This window comes from Eucyclogobius newberryi, unplaced genomic scaffold, assembly GCF_026437365.1.
Source record: "Eucyclogobius newberryi isolate DKJ021-1_F unplaced genomic scaffold, fEucNew1.0.hap1 SCAF_3, whole genome shotgun sequence".
In the NCBI taxonomy this organism is placed as follows: Eukaryota; Metazoa; Chordata; class Actinopteri; order Gobiiformes; family Gobiidae; genus Eucyclogobius; species Eucyclogobius newberryi.
In genome coordinates, this window is record NW_027315945.1 from 28052106 (window position 1) to 28070486 (window position 18381).

Genomic DNA, 18381 nt, shown 5'->3' on the forward strand with positions numbered 1-18381 from the left:
ATACATCAATCATATTATCACAAAGCTCAACATGCTTATTAGGGATGGGCTGATGAGCTCATTGGATATGTGTCTTGCTGCTGTGGTTATTACCGATATTATGATGTTAAATGCCACACATTCATGTTAAGTTATAGTAAAGTTCACAAAGGAAATTTTCACTTTAGTAAAAATAATAACAGAATGTGTCTGTGGGATAGTAAATTATTTGTGTTAACGTATGTACGTATTTTTAGCCTAATTGTCCTTCAAAAAGACAAATCTGAAAAAAAAAATATTGTTGCCAAATATCGGCGACGTTCCCAATATTGGAGCGTTACCAATGAAAACTTCCCTTATTACCGAGGCAGATACAGCGCCCATCCCTTTTACTCATCAAATATCACTTTTGTTCTCATATCGTGCTGTTCTAAACACAAACAAACTGTGAAATAAACAAACCTATAGCTTAAAGCGCCAATCACTTACACCAGTTCCTTTTTTATTCCCGCCTATAAGTTAACCGTCGTAAAACAAAAAGGAGTGCGCGTCTCATCTCTGGAACTTTTAATGTCCCGGCTATGACTCGACACTCGGAGCAGGGGTGCGTGGCGTGGTGCAGTTTATGTTACCATGGTGACATATCTCTGTGAAAAACGAGGTGAAGACAGAGGAAAAGGGAGGAGTGGAGGAGTGGAAGAGATCTCCCTCGTTAGATCGCAAATCCTCAGGCGGGACCGGCGCAATTTTACTTTCATGCCCCTTTTTTTGTATTGGAGCAGGGAGGCGGTGAAAAATGTGCGCGGGTGTAAAATGAAGAAATGACATCTCGGGAGTAAAAATCAATAAATTAAACGCAAAAACTAAACATGATCCCCCTCTTTCTTTTTCATCAACACGGCGGAAGGGGGAATTTGCAATGCTAACCACATACATCTGCCCGAGGATGTTTTTCAGACATTTAGTTGATAATTTTCAATGAGTAATCAGCACTTAAGCAAAAAAAAATTGTCCCGCTTAGATGAGTTTGTTTTGAATTCACAGTGAGGGCCCGTATACAAATAGGACGTCCTTGACAGATTTGTAAACGACTCCACTATATTTTCCCCTGACAGTCATTGTATGAGTTATGTACGGTCAGTGTGCGTGTGCGGGTTAGTCCCGGGTTCCTGGCGTAGAAAACATTCGTCATAGAATTTGCAGGAGACAGACCTTTTTGAGTGTTATAAATCTGTCGCTCTTGTCAAAGTAAATGCAATTCAGACATTTGCTTTTTTTTCTTTATTTTTTTTTAACTATCTCATTCTTTTTGGTTTGCGGGACTTTTCTTCAAACACAACACATTATTGGGATCATGCCTCAGGTTCACCTCTGATGGAACTGATTCGTAATCTGTCAGTGTGTTATTAAGTTTTCAATTTTGTTTTTTCGATCCCGTTTATAGAAGCGTGGCCTCATACACCATTTAGGCTAACAAATTCTGACAATCTTTTAGCGTCACAGCGAGGGCAATTGTACATCAATATTGTCTCATGAATGCGACAAATAATACTTTACATTTAACTAAGGCCTAAACGATGTGGATTTTTGGGGGGCCGATACGAGGACGGTCTATTAGGAAGTTTGAGGTGGCAATAGCTGATATAATTGCCAATATATTACTAATGTAAAAAAAAATCATTTGTATGCAGCTGATTACCCTATTCACTCTAAATTGGGTTTATTGAGGTGAAATTTCCTCTTAATCTGCCTCTCAACAGGGAATTTTAAAGGCTGAAAGTTTGTTTTTACATCATTCTATTTGATAGACTTTTGAAGTTAATTTACGAGCCCGCTGTGAGCCTAATGTGTGTGTGTCATTGTAATTAATATGTGTAAACTTAACCCATGAACGCCTCTTTTCCTGACTCATTGACATGTCAATGTAAGCCCAGTAAACAATCACTTTACGGTCGCCAATGACAGAACAGATGTTTACAATGTTGTGGTAGCATCTCATGTGCATTTCATGTTCTTTCAACAGCGTCAAAATGGACACATTTATAACACTCAGCTCTCACAGGCGGCATCAGATCCAAACTCCTCACAAATAAGATTTATTTTAATCCTGACTTCAAACGATTGTCCGCATTGAATATAATCCAGCATGTTGTTGTCAACGGCAGTAGCAGCGTGTGCTAACTTTAGCTCCACACTGACACTTTGACAAAAAATAAGTCCTATGTTGTCACTGGTGTGATCTGTGTTGAAGTTAACTTTTATTCTTAAGTTTGTAGCCAAGTTCAGGGACTTTGAATCCAGCGCTGCCTCAGTCAGAACCATGAATGGTCAGAGCGCAAAAACAGGAGCGTCACTCTGGAGCTGCTTTCAGCTGCACTACGGCAACTCAGGCACACAACAAACTACTGCACGTGAAGATGGAGCTGCGCTCAATATTTGGGCATTGATTTGTCTTTAAATTGGGTAAAATTGTTGTATTCTTGAGAGTCAAAGCTTTAAAGCGATGTATAACATGCCCAGCGGGAATATCGGCTATCGGGCCCTAGTGTATATCAACAGTAGACGATAGAACAACCAAGTGTCCTAAAAACAAACATACATAATATAAAAAACAACATCAGCTAAATCCACTTCCACTGAAACATCTGATCACCCAGAAAGTCTCTCTGTGTTTGAGCCCCTCCAAACCCTGTGTCTGTTTCTCTGTGCCACTTCAGGTGTGGTATTTGTCTGGCTGGGTCTGCTACCTCCAGCTGGAGAGGGCAAAAGAGCTCCAACAAAGAGAGGCCAGAGAAGCCACTGAAGAGGAAATGGAGGAAGGGAAGGCACTGGAGGAGGCAGCCCGCTCGTACCTGACCAATGCTAAGAAGGTAAAGAGAATGTTCAAAATACTTTTATTAAGGCTTGCACCCTTTTGGCGCAGACTCAAATTGCAATTCTGGTTTGCTTGTGATATATTGTGCAACACTTCTTTGTTTGCTTTTTAGAATAAACTGAAGTGAAAAAACAGCCAGATTTTAATGAACCAAAACTGACTCTAAAGCATAATTCAAAATGCTTATTAATAGAAGAGATTTTAGCCTTGGCCATTCATTTTCTAATTTATTATATATATATATATATATATATATATATATATATATATATATATATATAAGTATTTTATCTAATGATACATGCATTCACTTTTACAGCTTGTTAGGATTTTTTATTTCAGAATAATTGTTCCATTTTAAAATGATTAATTAAAGATGGACATTCTTATAATTCACAGGCATACGAGAGTATTAATAAGTCAGATGTAAAAACATATTTGCTATTCATCTGCACAGCTTCATACTGTGAGGTCATATTGCGAGTCATTCAGCAAGGTTTCTCCTCTATTTAACTCTCATTTTTCAGCACAGTTTGTTTCATAATGACACAAGATCTAGAGTCTTTGTCACACCCCACACTTTACAACTATCGATTAGTAACATAAGGGGTCCCATTGTGGCCTAGGTAATCTCTCCTGCCTTAGATTTCCATACACGCCACCCCCGTCCTCCCCCTCGCGCACTCGCACCGCAGGAGTGAGGCGTCTGCTTTGCTCTGTCACTCCGTCAGAGTGAAATGCCGTTATTGAGCCGTGATTCATGTTGGTCTAAAATCCAATAGGCTTGTAAATCAGACAGCGCAGACTGAGAAATGGCAGGCTTGTAGTTCACGTTTTCTCCCCCTCCTTCCTTGTGCTTTCGCTCTCCTTGTCGCCCCCCCTCGCCCCTGTTGTGTCGCCCTCGTAGATGAGTAGGGCCAATGTATTGATGCACGTCTCTCAGGCCAGCAGAGAAGTGACAGGCCTGTCTAAGCAGCAGCCTCCACTGGGGATGTCCACAGCTGAGAGCACAGCGAGAGGGGGGAAAAAAGCAAAGCGTGCACGGAGGGAATTAAGCACACCGTGTGCATAGAGATGTAAGATGCTGGCTACGTAGAAAATGGATTAAAGAAGAGAAAATATATATGCAGCATACATCTCTGAATGAAATGAAGGGAAAGCTGGTTCAATGGTTCAGTTCAAAATGAAAGGCAAGTGCACTACAGGTTCCTTTTGAAAAGGGAAGAGCACTTTATAGGTGTTTAACAGGATTATTATGATTGAAACGGGGTAATTTGACATAATAGTCTCACTTAGAGCCTCCAGATACATTGCGAATCTAATCGCAATCGCAATGCTTGTCAGGAGAAAAACGCTATATTCTGTCAAAATTGTTCAGTCCTAATCTCACAGCAGGAAACTTTAACTAGATGGGATTGATCAGGGGTCAGATTTAAGGACTAGACTTAAACTACACTGATCATTGAGGGATACAGTAGCTTAAAAACATTGTAAACAATTGTCAGTAACAAAGAGCAAATCAAATCTAAATATCAATATGTATGTTAAAGCAAAGTAAATAACATTCTCGTCTTGCCATCATTGTGATTCTTGTTTTGAAGATATGCAGAATTTGGGTGTTCTTTATGCATGATAAATAAATCAATATCTCCTCATGGTGCAAAATGAGCTGATTAAAAATGTAAATTGAACTTATTCTGTTATTTTTCAAACAACGCTAGAATATAATAACTTCTGCGTTTATGTGAGCAATTCTACAGTCCAATCAAATTCGCCTGAACAAACCTCAACAAGTATTTAAAACACATTTGAGCACATTTCTGTTGCAATGTCATTAAATCTTATACTTTTAATTAAAAATGTTGAACCGATTTCCATTTACAAAGACGACTTGGTCAAGAGGCAGCAGTGCAAAAGATACACACAAAACATATACATAGGACAGTTAAAATATGCAATCTTTCACACTTTTCTGCTGTGGCACTACACAATTGACTGTGGATAGATGAGTACAAATAGTTATGAAATCGTAAAACTACTAAATGACAATAAACACAGTATTCAACAAATGAATGTGTCTATCTTCACCTTGGCCTTTCAGTGAAGTTCTCTGCAAGTGCACATAACGACAATGACACATTTGAAGTACTTTTACCGGGATAATAATTGAAAAGGTTAGAAGAGGCTTTCAGGGCATGACAAGTAAACAACTTCTCTGTGTCTTTGTGCAGCGAGTAAAAAAACAGAGGCAATTTAAAGAGCAAATGCACAGAGACCCTGAAAAAACTAGATTCAGCATGACGCGTAAACTTGGATCACCTATTCTTCAGACTCGAACGTTCTTCCACTCTAAATAACTTTGCCTGCATTCATTTTGGAGATGGGACTTGTTTATATCACAGGCTTTGTTTCTGAGCCTCGCTGTGAGTGTTAATAATTAACAATGAGTCAGTCTGCTAGTTAAAACGAGCTCCAACATGGAAATGAGGCCTCAAAGCCCCAGCAGCTTGTTTTGGCGCCGGTCCACTTCTCTGCATACTTTATGACTGTGCTAAATAACTGTGCGAGTGTGCGTGCGTGCGTATGTGTGTGCGTGTGTGTGCGAGTGGTTAGATGGTGAGAGTAAGCATGCGGGCGAGCGTAGGTGCACCTTATGTTGTAGCGCACATATTTGATTGCCGTTCCTGTGCCAACTCGCATTCCTAATTATCCAGAGAAGTAAAGATAATCTTCATTATTCTTTGGCGCCACGGTCGATATTAGCAAACGCGGTATCAAGTGGAGGAATCTGGTGAAATGGATGGGTGGATAGGTAGAGGGAGAGAGAGAGAAATTGAGAGGAGGAGCAGGAGGGCGAGCGAGAGTGGTAGAATGAAAAGCAAGGTGAGGAGGAAGGAAGCAGATTGAACGTGCGCTCTGCCCTGTGTCTGTGTGTGTCTGTGTGTGTCTGTGTGTGTCTGTGTGTGTCTGTGTGCATGCTGGAGATGGTGAATAGTGGCAAGGGTAAAATCAATAGTAAACCGGACGTGAAATGGAATTTGAGTCTGGGCCAGATAGGGTGCGAGCGTGAACGGATGTGCTGCGTTTGCGTGTGCCGGGTGTGTGCGGAGAGCGCGGGCAAGCGGAGGTCAAAGTCTTTACTATTTGATGTGGCTTAAAGGGCGTCCCATGAGCAAAGCCTGAGCACAGGGGTGGTCTGAGGTGTGCCAGTCATGTAATTTTACTGCCCTTTCTGTCCGAAGCTCTAACTGGAGGGCTGTTAAATTGTGTGCCCAGCTGCCAATGCGCTGTCGAGGCGACTTCAGAGGTCTGCTGAGGACTTTGAGATTTATTTACTGTAAAAGTGTCTGAAAAGATGAGAATAATGAGTAACACTATAAACGTAATGAAGCAGGGACAAAATCATCATGATATCAAAATCAAAAGATACTAAGATAAATTATTAAAGATATATTTAAAATGTTATTGTACTTTAATAGTTCATATTTTGTTTTCTACTTTACTTATGTAAGGAATAATGTAAATTATTTTTATTTTAATATTACAAACAGGCCTGTCACAATACCACATTTTGAAGTATGATGTATTGCAACAGAAAATGATGATAAATGATAATATTTTATGCAACAGAAATAAAAAAACATGGACTGCAATAAATAAATAAATAAATAACAGGATTAAACAGTTACTTAAAATCTTCATTCCTTCAACCCATGACAGCTCACATATTGTATTAGAAAAAAAAATGTTTCTCCCACTATTGCAAAAACAACGTACACACAATGAATACTGATCACCCAAAAATGTTCCAAATCTCCTTCAACGATGAAGTCGATGTAATTATTGTGGCAGGCCTAATTACAAACAAATGTTTTAACCATTTTTGTTTCATTATGCTGCACATTATTATGTATAAATGTGCGTTTCAGAATAAATATTTATTTTCAAACAACATGACATTTTTAATGATGCAAAAAACAGCTAACTATTGCACCATTTTACATCACAATTCTCCAAACAATCTGAAACAAAAAAAAAGCGCTGATGCCTCAATATTTTTTCCACTTTTCCAGGACATTTTAAGGTAACAGAGAACGTACACTTATCGAGTTTGAAGATAAAAGATAGAAATAAACAATTAATATCGATTCTAAAATGAAAATATGACTTAGCCTACATTAACTGGTAAGCTAGAGCCGGTTCTACTACTAGAGCCGCCTTGGACTGCAGCTCTGTCTTACTGTGTTGGACTGGAGTTAAAATGCAGAAAACAGCTTGTTTAATCAACTCTGAAATGCCCTGCAGAAGTATTTAGTACTGGGCAAGAAAACCCAGCACGACGCTGGATAGAATGAACAAAACTTTGAAGCACAACTTTGTTCCCATTCTATACGCTCCGTATGCGTCTGCAATCGCTGGTGTTCGGGTGTAAAGTTTGAAGAGGTATCTATCACTCCCGACAGCAAGGTCATTTGGAGCAAATGTACAAGTGCGAGAGAATAAAAAAAGCCAAAGATGTAGTGGATGAGAGGAAAATAAGTGGGAGATGAGCCCAGTAAAAGGAGGCTTTAGGAAATCAGATGAAGAGTTGAAATGAAAGGGGAAGTTTAGCACAGATGTGGAACAGAAGGTGAACAATGATGGAATGATTAGGCCTCGGCACATAATCAGCCCGACTCTATTCTGCTCTGTGAGTTCTCAGAAAAGACTCCGCTGAGAAATGAACCAATTTTTATATGAAGTCTGCATTATAGCCATTACCATTTATTATATAGTGGACAAAGGATCCTCTTTATAATCTGTACTATATGAATAAGATCACTAAATATAGAAAAAATAAAACCCAATCTAATTCTGCTGTATTTGATTTTATTGCTTATTGTGACCATCCTTGCACTAAGAAGGCCATAAACAGAGCCTCATTCAAACTCAATGGAAGCAAATAAAATTCCTCTTTGCATTAAACTCTAAAAGCTTATTCAATATTGGCACAAAGAACTGAAGTGGCTACTCTCATTATCTTGAAGCCAGACTAACTCTATAAAAGTTTCTGTGCAGTGAATGCCGTCATGATTTATATGGCATCGTGCCATTATACGTTGAAAACTCTGGACTCAGACGTTTTGTGTTTTGGGTTGAGTCGCTGGCAGCTCCTACAGCAGCAGAATCCCAAACAAATGATCAGAACGTGTAGATTACGGATGTCAGTCCGTTGGACAGGTGAATAATATATAGTTTGTTTACACGCCTCACCTCTTAAATCTTGTATATAGTCCCAGAGGTGTCTGCCACTGCCCCGTGTATTAGGTGTCGAACATGTGGAGTGGTTTTGACAGTTGTCATGTGCCTCAGCCCATGACTGGAGCTGGAGCTGAGTGGACCATGAAGAAGTTGTGTGATTACACCCTCCCACTCGGGGCAGCTCTGTGGGCCGTGAAAGTGCGGAGCAAAACACAGCCTGCGCTAAATGAGAAATGCTTGTTTTTTTTTGTGACGGCTGTGCTGAGATCAGCAGCCGGGTGTAGAATGTGTAAAGAATAGCTCCTATTTGTTTAGCTGAAAGCATCACTATGAAAAATCGCGCCTCATCTTGCAGACATCCTGCTCTATTGATCCACACCGCACAAATAAATACAACCGCCTTAATACATCTTTTCAGCTCAGTTTAAGAGATGTTTTTCTTATGCAACTCATATAAAACTCTCTTACATTTAACCTTTAGGCTTCCTTTTGCAATTACTGTGTATTGAACCAATAATATTGTGAAGAGCAAACTTTATTCAGGAGGCTTATGTGGATAAACATCTGCAGGCATTTTCCTGTGACGGTGGCAGAAGTGTGTTGGTTTTGAAGCACGTACGGTGCTGAGAGGGCCAGATCCCCCCCGGGGTCAGACCTGGTCCTGGTCTTGGGTCGTGCTCTGTCCCTTCAGCTCTGACCAGCAGCGACAGCCTCCACTTAAACACAGCTCAGGCTTCAGCGCTCTGTGCTCAGTCCAAATGAGCTCCCCAGGGAGCTCCCGTCTCTGTCGCTCCTGCTGCGGCTCCAACTAATCTGAGGGTTAGGCAGGCGCACATCCTCATCACACTTTTACTCAGAGTGATGGCTCTCAGCTGCCTGTGTCATGGGCTCTGTGACGGCTGCTGTCTTTAACTCTTAAGAGAGGAATTCCTGGATCATCCTCCATGTTCCCTGTGTGCTCTTTTTTACCACTGGTGTTGTATCTGGAAAGAAAAGACTAAATATAAGCAGCTATAAATTGCTGTATCAATTCCCTTCGAGAGCGTGGCCGTGTATGAAGAAAGTGTTGTTGCTGCTGTCCTTAGTGGTTTTGAAAGTAGTTTTATCACGCGGCTCCACTTTGTGCTGGGTAATTACATACAGCCAGAGTATTTTACAGAGATAAATCTGCAGGCGGCTCCGAGAGCAGGACTTTTTTATCTTACACTTTCAGAGCATATTTCACTGTGATAACAGCACTGATTATAGCCCGCTGTTCATGCACATAGATGCTGCAGAGCCATGCGTGCTGCAGGATACGTCGCCTGGTGTGTGTGCGCGTGCATGTGGAAGCAGTGAGGGGAAGATAAGTAGTCCTCTGTCTCCTGTGCAGCCAAACGTTGTATTAAATGTGCTGATTCGCTAAATAAATGACAAAAAAGTGTTTACTAGCATTTTGTAAGTCCTGCTGACATAACGCAGCTGCCATTAAGCATTTTTAGGACTTAACCAGCACTTAAAAACGTGCAACGTCCAGGCAGCTCACACCACAGATCTCAGTACTACACTCAGTACTACACTCAGTACTACACTCAGTACTGCACTCAGTGCTACACTCAGTACTACACTCAGTACTATACTCAGCTCAGAACCAGGGATTTCTAGAACTGTTAACTGTCCGTGTCTGTTCTGTGGCGCGTGTATCGACTATGATCCACGTCCAAAGTCTATCAGTGTGTGAGAGTCATAGATTATTTTCTTTTATTTGTATATCAGATCCTGGCATTAAAAGCAATAAAGTAGGGGAATGTTGGGATTTGAGGGCACAGAGTTAGCTTCTGCCGGCTGTGCACAGTCATTCACAGGAAAGCAGAAGAGGCTATTGAAGGCTTTGAAATTCTCAGTCGGCTATGAATCATAAATGATATACTTGTGTTACATGACTCAAGCACAACTTAAGCGTGTACTTTTTTTAGGCTCCAAAAAGTCTGTCTATCACAATAAAGGGACATAAACATACTGTACACCAAGGAATTGTATTATCCATATGATGGAATTAACCAAGTGCAGAACTATCCCTTTAAACTAGAACGCGAGATATGAGGGAGGAAAATCAATCCCAATTTTTGATTTGATTTTTGTTTTTACAATTGACTATCAATATAAATGACCTTAACATAAACAACTGTTGATTGATAATCGTCATTAATTGTTGCCATTTAACACCAAAACATGTAAAATTTATTTCTCCAAAGTCTGAATTCTCCACACAAATACATGCTTCTCCCGACAAAGGATTGGCCTCTCCATTTAAAAAGACCCAGCATTCATTGACAATGACAAATGACTGAATCCAATCTGGATTCAAATGTGATTAATAGCTCACAGCCCTATTTGTACCCTTATTTCAAAAGATACACTTTGAGTTTGTTCTTTTTATACATTTATTAAGCATTATTTAACCAGGTAAGAACCCATTGAGACAGAGACCTCTTTTTCAAGGACGACCTGGGGCAAAGTGAAAATAAATCAGCACACAAATTATCCAAATTGACACAAAAGATTACAGAAAGTTTGTTTTTTAATTTACTCATAGCAGCTTTTTATGATAATTGTTACTCCACAGGATATGCTCGCTATACTAATTTCACATCTTAAATCTAAAATAACAATTACGATATTGTACATTTTTCAGTATATCTACCATTTTTACATTGTGTTTATTTTTTAATTTTTTTTTGTCTTCAGCTCTACAACAAACTGCAATGTGACGACCAGCCCGTGTTGGAGCACGTGGAGCAGCTGCTGGGAGAGCTGGGAGGAGAGCTGGAGGAGGCGGAGGAGGTGCCAGAGGAAGACTTCGATCCCTGCAGCGACGATGAAGAGGACGCAGACGCCCCTATGGAACACTGACCGCACTAGCCCCGCCCCTCCCGTTTTTTTTAATCCACGATTACTTCTCCTTTTGTAGTGTAAATCTTTCTGCGTCTGAAGTGCCTTTTCCTCCGATTACCCTTTCACACCCATTTGTCATAGCTGGAATTTGGATGGAAGGAGTGTCATTAAAAGCTCAAATCGACTCCGTAGTTGTGGTTTGTTTAATGCTTTCTTAGAACTAAGTGCACACTCGAGTAACGCCAGCTTTAATCTGCCTGACAGATGTTGATGATTCAAACTAGTTTTAGAGCTTTACTTCTTAGCTCCAGCAAAAATACTGCAAATCCTTTTACCTCTCGTACCTATTTGTAATGTTCTCGTGCGCCAACAAACGGTATATTCCCTTTATTATATTTGAATCTGATCCAGGTTTAATGTGCTGCACTAACTTTTTGAATTCTCCTTTTGACTACTGAAGTCTTTGTGCGCTGCAACAATGGAGGCAAAAGGCAAGAAATTGTCAGTTACAAAAGGGGCATACATTTTTGTTTCTGCCGGTCGCTCACAGTCTTTCAAAGGACAAGAGGCCATTGAAGTCAGAAACATTTCAGTCGGCAATGGAGCAGAAATGGTTCGTGTTCCAATAATGGTACATGGAAATAATAGGCCTATGCTTTTACAACCATATGGTATTTATTTTTGAAAGCAGCAAAGTGAAGAGGCGACTCCTAAATGTCTACATAAAAAACACAAAGCTCTAAGTATTCGCAGCAGAAAAGGCACATATAACTTTCCCATGGAGAAAATATGTAGTCATTTTCAGGCTTTCATAGCAATAAAAACACTTATACATTGATTAAATGAAAGCGGTATTGGCCCTGCGACGAGTTGGCCACTGTCCAGGATGTACCCCGCCTAAGGCCCAAAGTCACTGGGATAGGCTCCAGTCACCTCGAAAGGGAAAAAGCGGTAGAAAATGAATAAATTAAAGCATTTATTTTTGTTTTTATTTTACTAATTTGCCTTAAAACATACCCTTACTTGTAAACTGGAGATTTACACCTGGTAAAGCCGCAATACTACACATGAATACTTAAAACCGTCTGCAATACTCTGTGTACCATCTAACTGAATGTTTTATAGTGCTTACTTATTAAATGTTTGTCAGATGAATTGGGTTTTAACACAAACGTTGCTAAGAGAGACAATGCTTTTCACAGAGCAAATACTAGAGATGCTTTTGTCCCCCTGCAGCATTCCAGAACATGGCATAAAAATGATGTGTGCAGATGGCAGAAAGTTACATAGTACACCTTTAAACGATAGTGACCACAGGAGAACCTTTAAACTGGAAGCTGAAACCCATGAATAGTTTCCAGACACATCTCTGATTATCTATTAACGTAAGAGACAATATTCTTATCTAGTAAAGCGCAATGCTAAATGTTTCAATCATCTTAAACCTTTCCCAGTTAAAACAATTTCTGACCCTTTTATGACATTGTACAATATTTTTTAAATCATCACACCCAATGCCACAGTGATTTGCCCTTCATTTCCTATAGATTTTACATCGAATGCCTTTTCTGATCAAACCTTGGGGACTCGACATGAGAAACATTTTGCTGCAAAATGAATGACCCCAAAACCAGTCATAATCGTGTTTTTCCCTTTTGCAAAATGGAATCGACGTCTCTTTACAGCCCTTTGCTGCCTCTCAGCTCCTTTCCCCCCGTCGTGTCCAATAGCCTTGTCCCGATAACAGATCTAGCCACAGACTGTCTGAGGGTGCACATGCTCGGACACCGGGGCTTCACTTTAACGTAACATGATGTGTTGTTGTTGTTGCTTTTACTCATCCAGCAGAAATATTCATGTCCACGCAGCTCAGGGCACGTGCACGCGGCGCAGGAGAGGAGACCTTGAGGACTGTGGACCCGGGGCGCTCCTGTCATGCAGCATTTGGCTTTGTAATTAAACAGGGCCGCGGTGTATATTTGTGTGTTGTTTGGATGTAACACTGAGCTTTGTGATGAATGGCTGCAGGGCTGAGCGGAGCGGTTATTCTGGGCTGACCCCACGGTGCGTCGGGCAAAGTGGACACATGCGCGGGCCTCCGGTGATCTCTCTCTCTCACCTGTACGCGGGGGCGAGCGAGCGAGAGGGCGCTGCGGGAGAGTGTGGAGACAAGGGCACTTTCAGGTACATGCAGTATATTCACTGTCTGAGAGGCTTCCACACACCTGCACTGGGCTCTGAGCACGTATTTAAACGCAAAGAGACTTAAAAGAAGACAAATGTCATTTCTAAACATGCTTACCAGGGCTGCAACGGTTAATCGACTAATCGTGACGTGACTTGTCGACTATACAAAGTAATTACTGTTTTTTCCGGACTATAAGTCACACCGGAGTACAAGTCGCACCAGCCAAAAAATGCATAATAGAGAAGAAAAAAACATATATAAGTCACACTGGAGTATGAAATGCGGTTGCAAGTGTGAAAATAACAAATAATATCACATATAAGTTGCTCCTAAGTATAAGTATATAAGTATAAATACAAGTATAAGTTGCACCCCGGGCAAAACTATGAAAAAAGGTGCGACTTATAGTCTGGAAAATACGGTATATGTAGAATTGTTATAGTTATACAGATTATACTAAAAAAGACCTTTGGGACATAGACGATGGCGCTGTTAAAGCCAAAAGTCCAAAAAGTAAGTCAGTCTACAATTCACCATATTTCAACCTTTAACTGGTTTATCATGATAATAATTTAAAAATCTCAGTTTTCAATAGAAATAATAATGGATTAGAAATAATTTTGGACTCATCGGCTAATTGACAACATAATCACTGACCAGTCGACTCCCTTGTGAGTTCCAGCCCTAATGCTTCGTACATTTGTCATTTGATATATTTTTTCTTGATTGATCGCAGTCCCAAGTGACTTAAGTAGTGATGAGTAAGTAGAATTTGTACAGTAATAGTATTGGAAGGGGCAAGATCTCGCAAGATAAAAATTGCCTTTAGATAGTGCACCCATGTGGAATATTATCTAGTGATTTTTCATGTGTTTATGTTTGGCTCGGACCAAAAAAATAAAACAAGTGCTGGTTAAGCAGTGCATTACGATTGAAATAATGCATAAATCTCATCTCGTCTCGTTCTCGTGGACCCAATATCGTGTGTCGTCTTGTGGGACTTGTATCTCTTCCCATCCCTGGTTTAACAAACATAATGTTTTGTCACAGTATTAGCTTGGCCATGAACAATTTGGGGGGAAATCTAATTGTGATTAGATTTATTTTTGCTTTCAAGCTTGAGCGCACACTGCAATTACCAACAGAATTATGATCTGCCAGACAAATGCAAGACTCTTATGCGTTTCAGAACATTTTTCTGAACTCTAAACTACAGAGTTAGACTTTATTTACAACAAGGCCTGCCGGGATGGATCATTTGTTTGCATTTTAATTTTAGTCTGACTGTGTAACCTTGGAGCCATAGAAGTAGTAACACGAGTAAAGTTGTAGTGGTTTGTAGTGATTACATGAAGTAGCACTCACTGGAACCTGACTTAAATACTAATTGTGCAGTTTTCTACTTCAGAATCTCAGTAAAATGTTTTGCCAATATTGTTTTAAACATTCATGCTCTATATATTATTACTTTTAATTGAGTTTTGTTTTAGTTTGAAATCGACTTGATGCTTCAGATCCAACAAACAGCCTATAAATATATGCATCTGTAATAATAATAGACTTTCCTAATTTGCTTCACCTGTGACAGAAGATATCTTTATATTCCTTTGCAGCTCGTGTCCATCTCCAAGGAAACGGGTCCATAATTAGTGAAGAGAGCGTGCACGCACACTCTTATGTGTTTTTAATAATCGGCGTTAATGAGATGAGCAGAGAGGAGAATAATCCTGGATTAACATCAGAAAAATCCATGTGTCGTCATAACAACGGCCCAATGGAACTTTAATTATTGAAAGACTCCCACACAGCAGCTCGTATAGACGCCGTATAGACGCGGCATCACTGCAGCTGCTGCCACCGCGAGCATCGGATAGAGCCGGGAGAATGTCTGTGTGTATTGTTGACTTAATTAGAGAGTTAAACAGGGAGCCCCACTGACGGGATTAGAGGCAAATTATTAGGATCTTGAGGTCTAAAGCTGTTAAACGGGAACAGGAGGAAGCCAGGGCTCAGGAGAGTTGGACAGACATTGTAACTGTGCACACACGTTTGACTTTTGTAGAGGATTCAAAGTATCTTGGCCGGGATCAGAGATTGAAAGTGAAAGATCGTGATCTGCTGTGAGGTCAAAGCGCGTCAAATCAATACATTAAAGGTGTTTTTTCTTGGACTTGGTGTAGATTTTTTTATAAATATGAATTCAGAACGTTTTTGTGTGTTTGTTGTAGTGTGTTGTGTTATCTCAATGCTTATATTTCAAAATTGAGATTTACAAGGATAAAACTGCGTTCTCAATACCAATTTCAGTACCACAGTGATGGGTGAAAAGGCTCTTTTAGGTCAAGGTTTTTGACAATAGACTGACATTTTCAAGACTAAAATATACTTTCTTTATGAAACTTTTGGTCTTATACAGTTATTTCTGGTAAAGCTCAAGATCATTCTAAAACTGTTCAGGAACGGTAAAAATGTGTCCTGTAAAATGTTTGTTTTTGTTTTTTAATTTGAGTTTCGATTAATATCTGAATTTGCAGAACTTGTACTTTTGACAACACTAGTTCATACTCGGCCTGTCATAATAATTACTACATTAGAACAATATGTTTTTGTGTATTTTTGTACTTGTTTTGAATTTCTTTTCTATTTTTATGCCGTACAGAGAGTAGGTAATTACTATGACCAATTATACAAATGTGTTTAATTCTGCTTTTGTTGCAGCTCATATCTTTCAAAGATACTGTACATTTAGAAAAGATAGAAAAGGCGTTTTTGTGTCAGTGGTGTAAAGTAGTTGTATATTGTGATATTTCTATGTAGCAATACACCGCACTTTAAAATGTGTAATGGCGACAGACAATAAGAGTAATAGTGTTTTGAGACAATCCCTCGACGTGCTTTTCAGAACTCGCCTTGTCTTGTTGCTTCAATTACCAACAAATCAATGCCTCTTTAGTAGTGTAATATATTCAAGGATGTTGGAGATATACTTGAGAATGTAAAATAAGTAAACAAAAAAGTCGGACGGCAAGATATGATGTAATTAGGGATTTCAAGATTATTTGGTTAATTGATAATTATACAGGTCAAAATACTATTACAAGAACTAAAATCTAATAATTATGAGGCAAAAATATGTCAATTTGTGCATCAAAAATGTACACCTAAATCCATAGTGTTTTTACTGTGGCGTAGTGTTTTTACTGTGGCCTTTTTTTTATTAATTTAACTTTTGAGTTCAGAAAGTTTGATTTCATAAAGCTGCAACAGTAATGTACTAGAGTAATCATTATATTGTAATGTTTCTTCTCACAATAATGATCGTAACACTAAAATTCAATATTGTGACATCCCTAATTGTAATCAAATTGAAATCAGTTTGTAATTAGCAAAGGCCGCAATTATTTAGGTAACATCCTTTCCTCTGCAAATAACTATATCTTATTCGTGTAAAACCTGCCGACTCTGCAGTTTGGACCTCCACAAACCTGCTCTGAAATGAATACTAAAATGAGCCCTTTGAACGGAATACTATTAAAGAATAAATCGAAACACTAATCCCCATGGCAATGCTCGTTAGAAGAATCGCTTTTAGATACATTTTCAAGACTATACAGCCCTGAAAAAGAAAAAGTTAATTTCCTCTTTTGAAGTCAGCATAGATATTCATTGGGATGGATGCTGCTGATGTTACTTGAAGAAGGTGAGGAAAATTGACCCAGAATCGATTGTCTTTCCTGGACCGATAAGCGGCGCGTGCTCTCATCTGCGTGCTGTCCTCTCGCCTGTGTCCGCGCATCGCTGTGGATGAATTAATGACAAAAGTGGACTGATGTTATCTGACCCAAGGGTTGCCTCTGACAGCTTCAGTTAAAAGCCATAAACTTAAGTGACCTTTATAAGCTGCCCGAAAACCATTCACTGCTCGGGATTGAATTCTGTGGTTAAGATATGGAAGATATGGGTGATGAATGGCGCTAAGGGTTAATAGCCGACGAACAGCGGGACATTATCGGATTCTTAAAAGGTAATAGAGTTTTTAAAGGCTGTGATTTTAAAACAATGTTCTCTATTCTTTCGATCAATAGAGCAAGACGTACTGTATCACACGCTCGAAAAATCTAACAGCTGTCGAACGGAAAGTGCAATGTTTTCCCCCGTATTTTATTTCCAGCAAAATATTTTTTCATTATTAACATGCAGGGTTGTCGTATTTGTCATTGATCTCCATAGTCAGTCGATACAGCTATTTTTGACCCTCCCGGCGGTGCGATTGTCTGCGGATTGAATGTGATCAGGCATCTCTGCATGTGCACGCAGGGTTTATGACGGTTCCTGTGTGTGTGTGTGTGTGTAGTAATCTTTGGGAGGAACATCTGTCTCTAGGAGATAACATTAGGCATGCTGTCTTACAACCGAGCATCACATCTTAACCATTAAACCCTCCTAAATTATAGCCCATTACGCCCCAGTGTATGGGCAGGTGGAGCGATTCTGGTGGCGCATGTCCTTGGGTAAAAGTGTAAGGTTGGACACTGCAGGTAAAAATATTATTGCTGCATTCTTGTGTCATTTATGAGGTATGTTCTTGTATTTTGTAAGATTCCATACCAAAATAAGGAAAAGGTCTGAATTGTAGATATAGATATCAATGGAAGAAATGAAAAAAGAGTTTAAAAAAAAAAGAAAGACATTTTTGTTTTGAAAGCCACAGTGAGTTAGCCTCACATTCTCACAGCCTGAGTCATGTTTCTACACAAACAGCAATTCTCAAACTGGACTTTAAAGGAGGAATTGTATTCATTTGTCGGCACGTAGATGATTATTTTATACTATGTAAATGTTTAATTGCAATACTGTTCTGAAACAACTTAACACAAACGGGTTCAGTGACTTCTGGTTTAATTTAGTTTATTAGGATCCCCATTAGCTCCTGCAAACCAGTTGCTATTCTTCGTGGGGTCTCCTCAAATTCATTACATACATTTCCTTATATACCCCACACACGCACACACACTCACACCCCTAATTACACGCACACATACATCTCACACACACACACACACACACACACACACACAAAAGCCCAAGGTATTATATATATCTACCTACATACATACATACAGTATAGATACATGTAGATATACATACATACATACATACATACATACATACATACGTATACATACACATATACATACAGATTGAAAAAGAAAACAGCAGTAAA

The 18381-nt window shown here is 39.5% G+C and overlaps 1 protein-coding gene across 1 annotated transcript in view; it reads left to right on the forward strand.

Moving 5' to 3' along the window:
• LOC140374080 (uncharacterized) overlaps positions 1-11153 on the forward strand; it is a 28193-nt gene extending 17040 nt beyond the window's left edge. The window contains exons 10-11 of the mRNA XM_072460859.1: positions 2697-2849; positions 10823-11153. Coding sequence (XP_072316960.1) covers positions 2697-2849; positions 10823-10987 — 318 coding nt within the window. The 3' untranslated portion in view covers positions 10988-11153. The remainder of the gene's footprint in view (positions 1-2696; positions 2850-10822) is intronic.
• The last annotated feature ends 7228 nt before the right edge of the window (positions 11154-18381 follow it).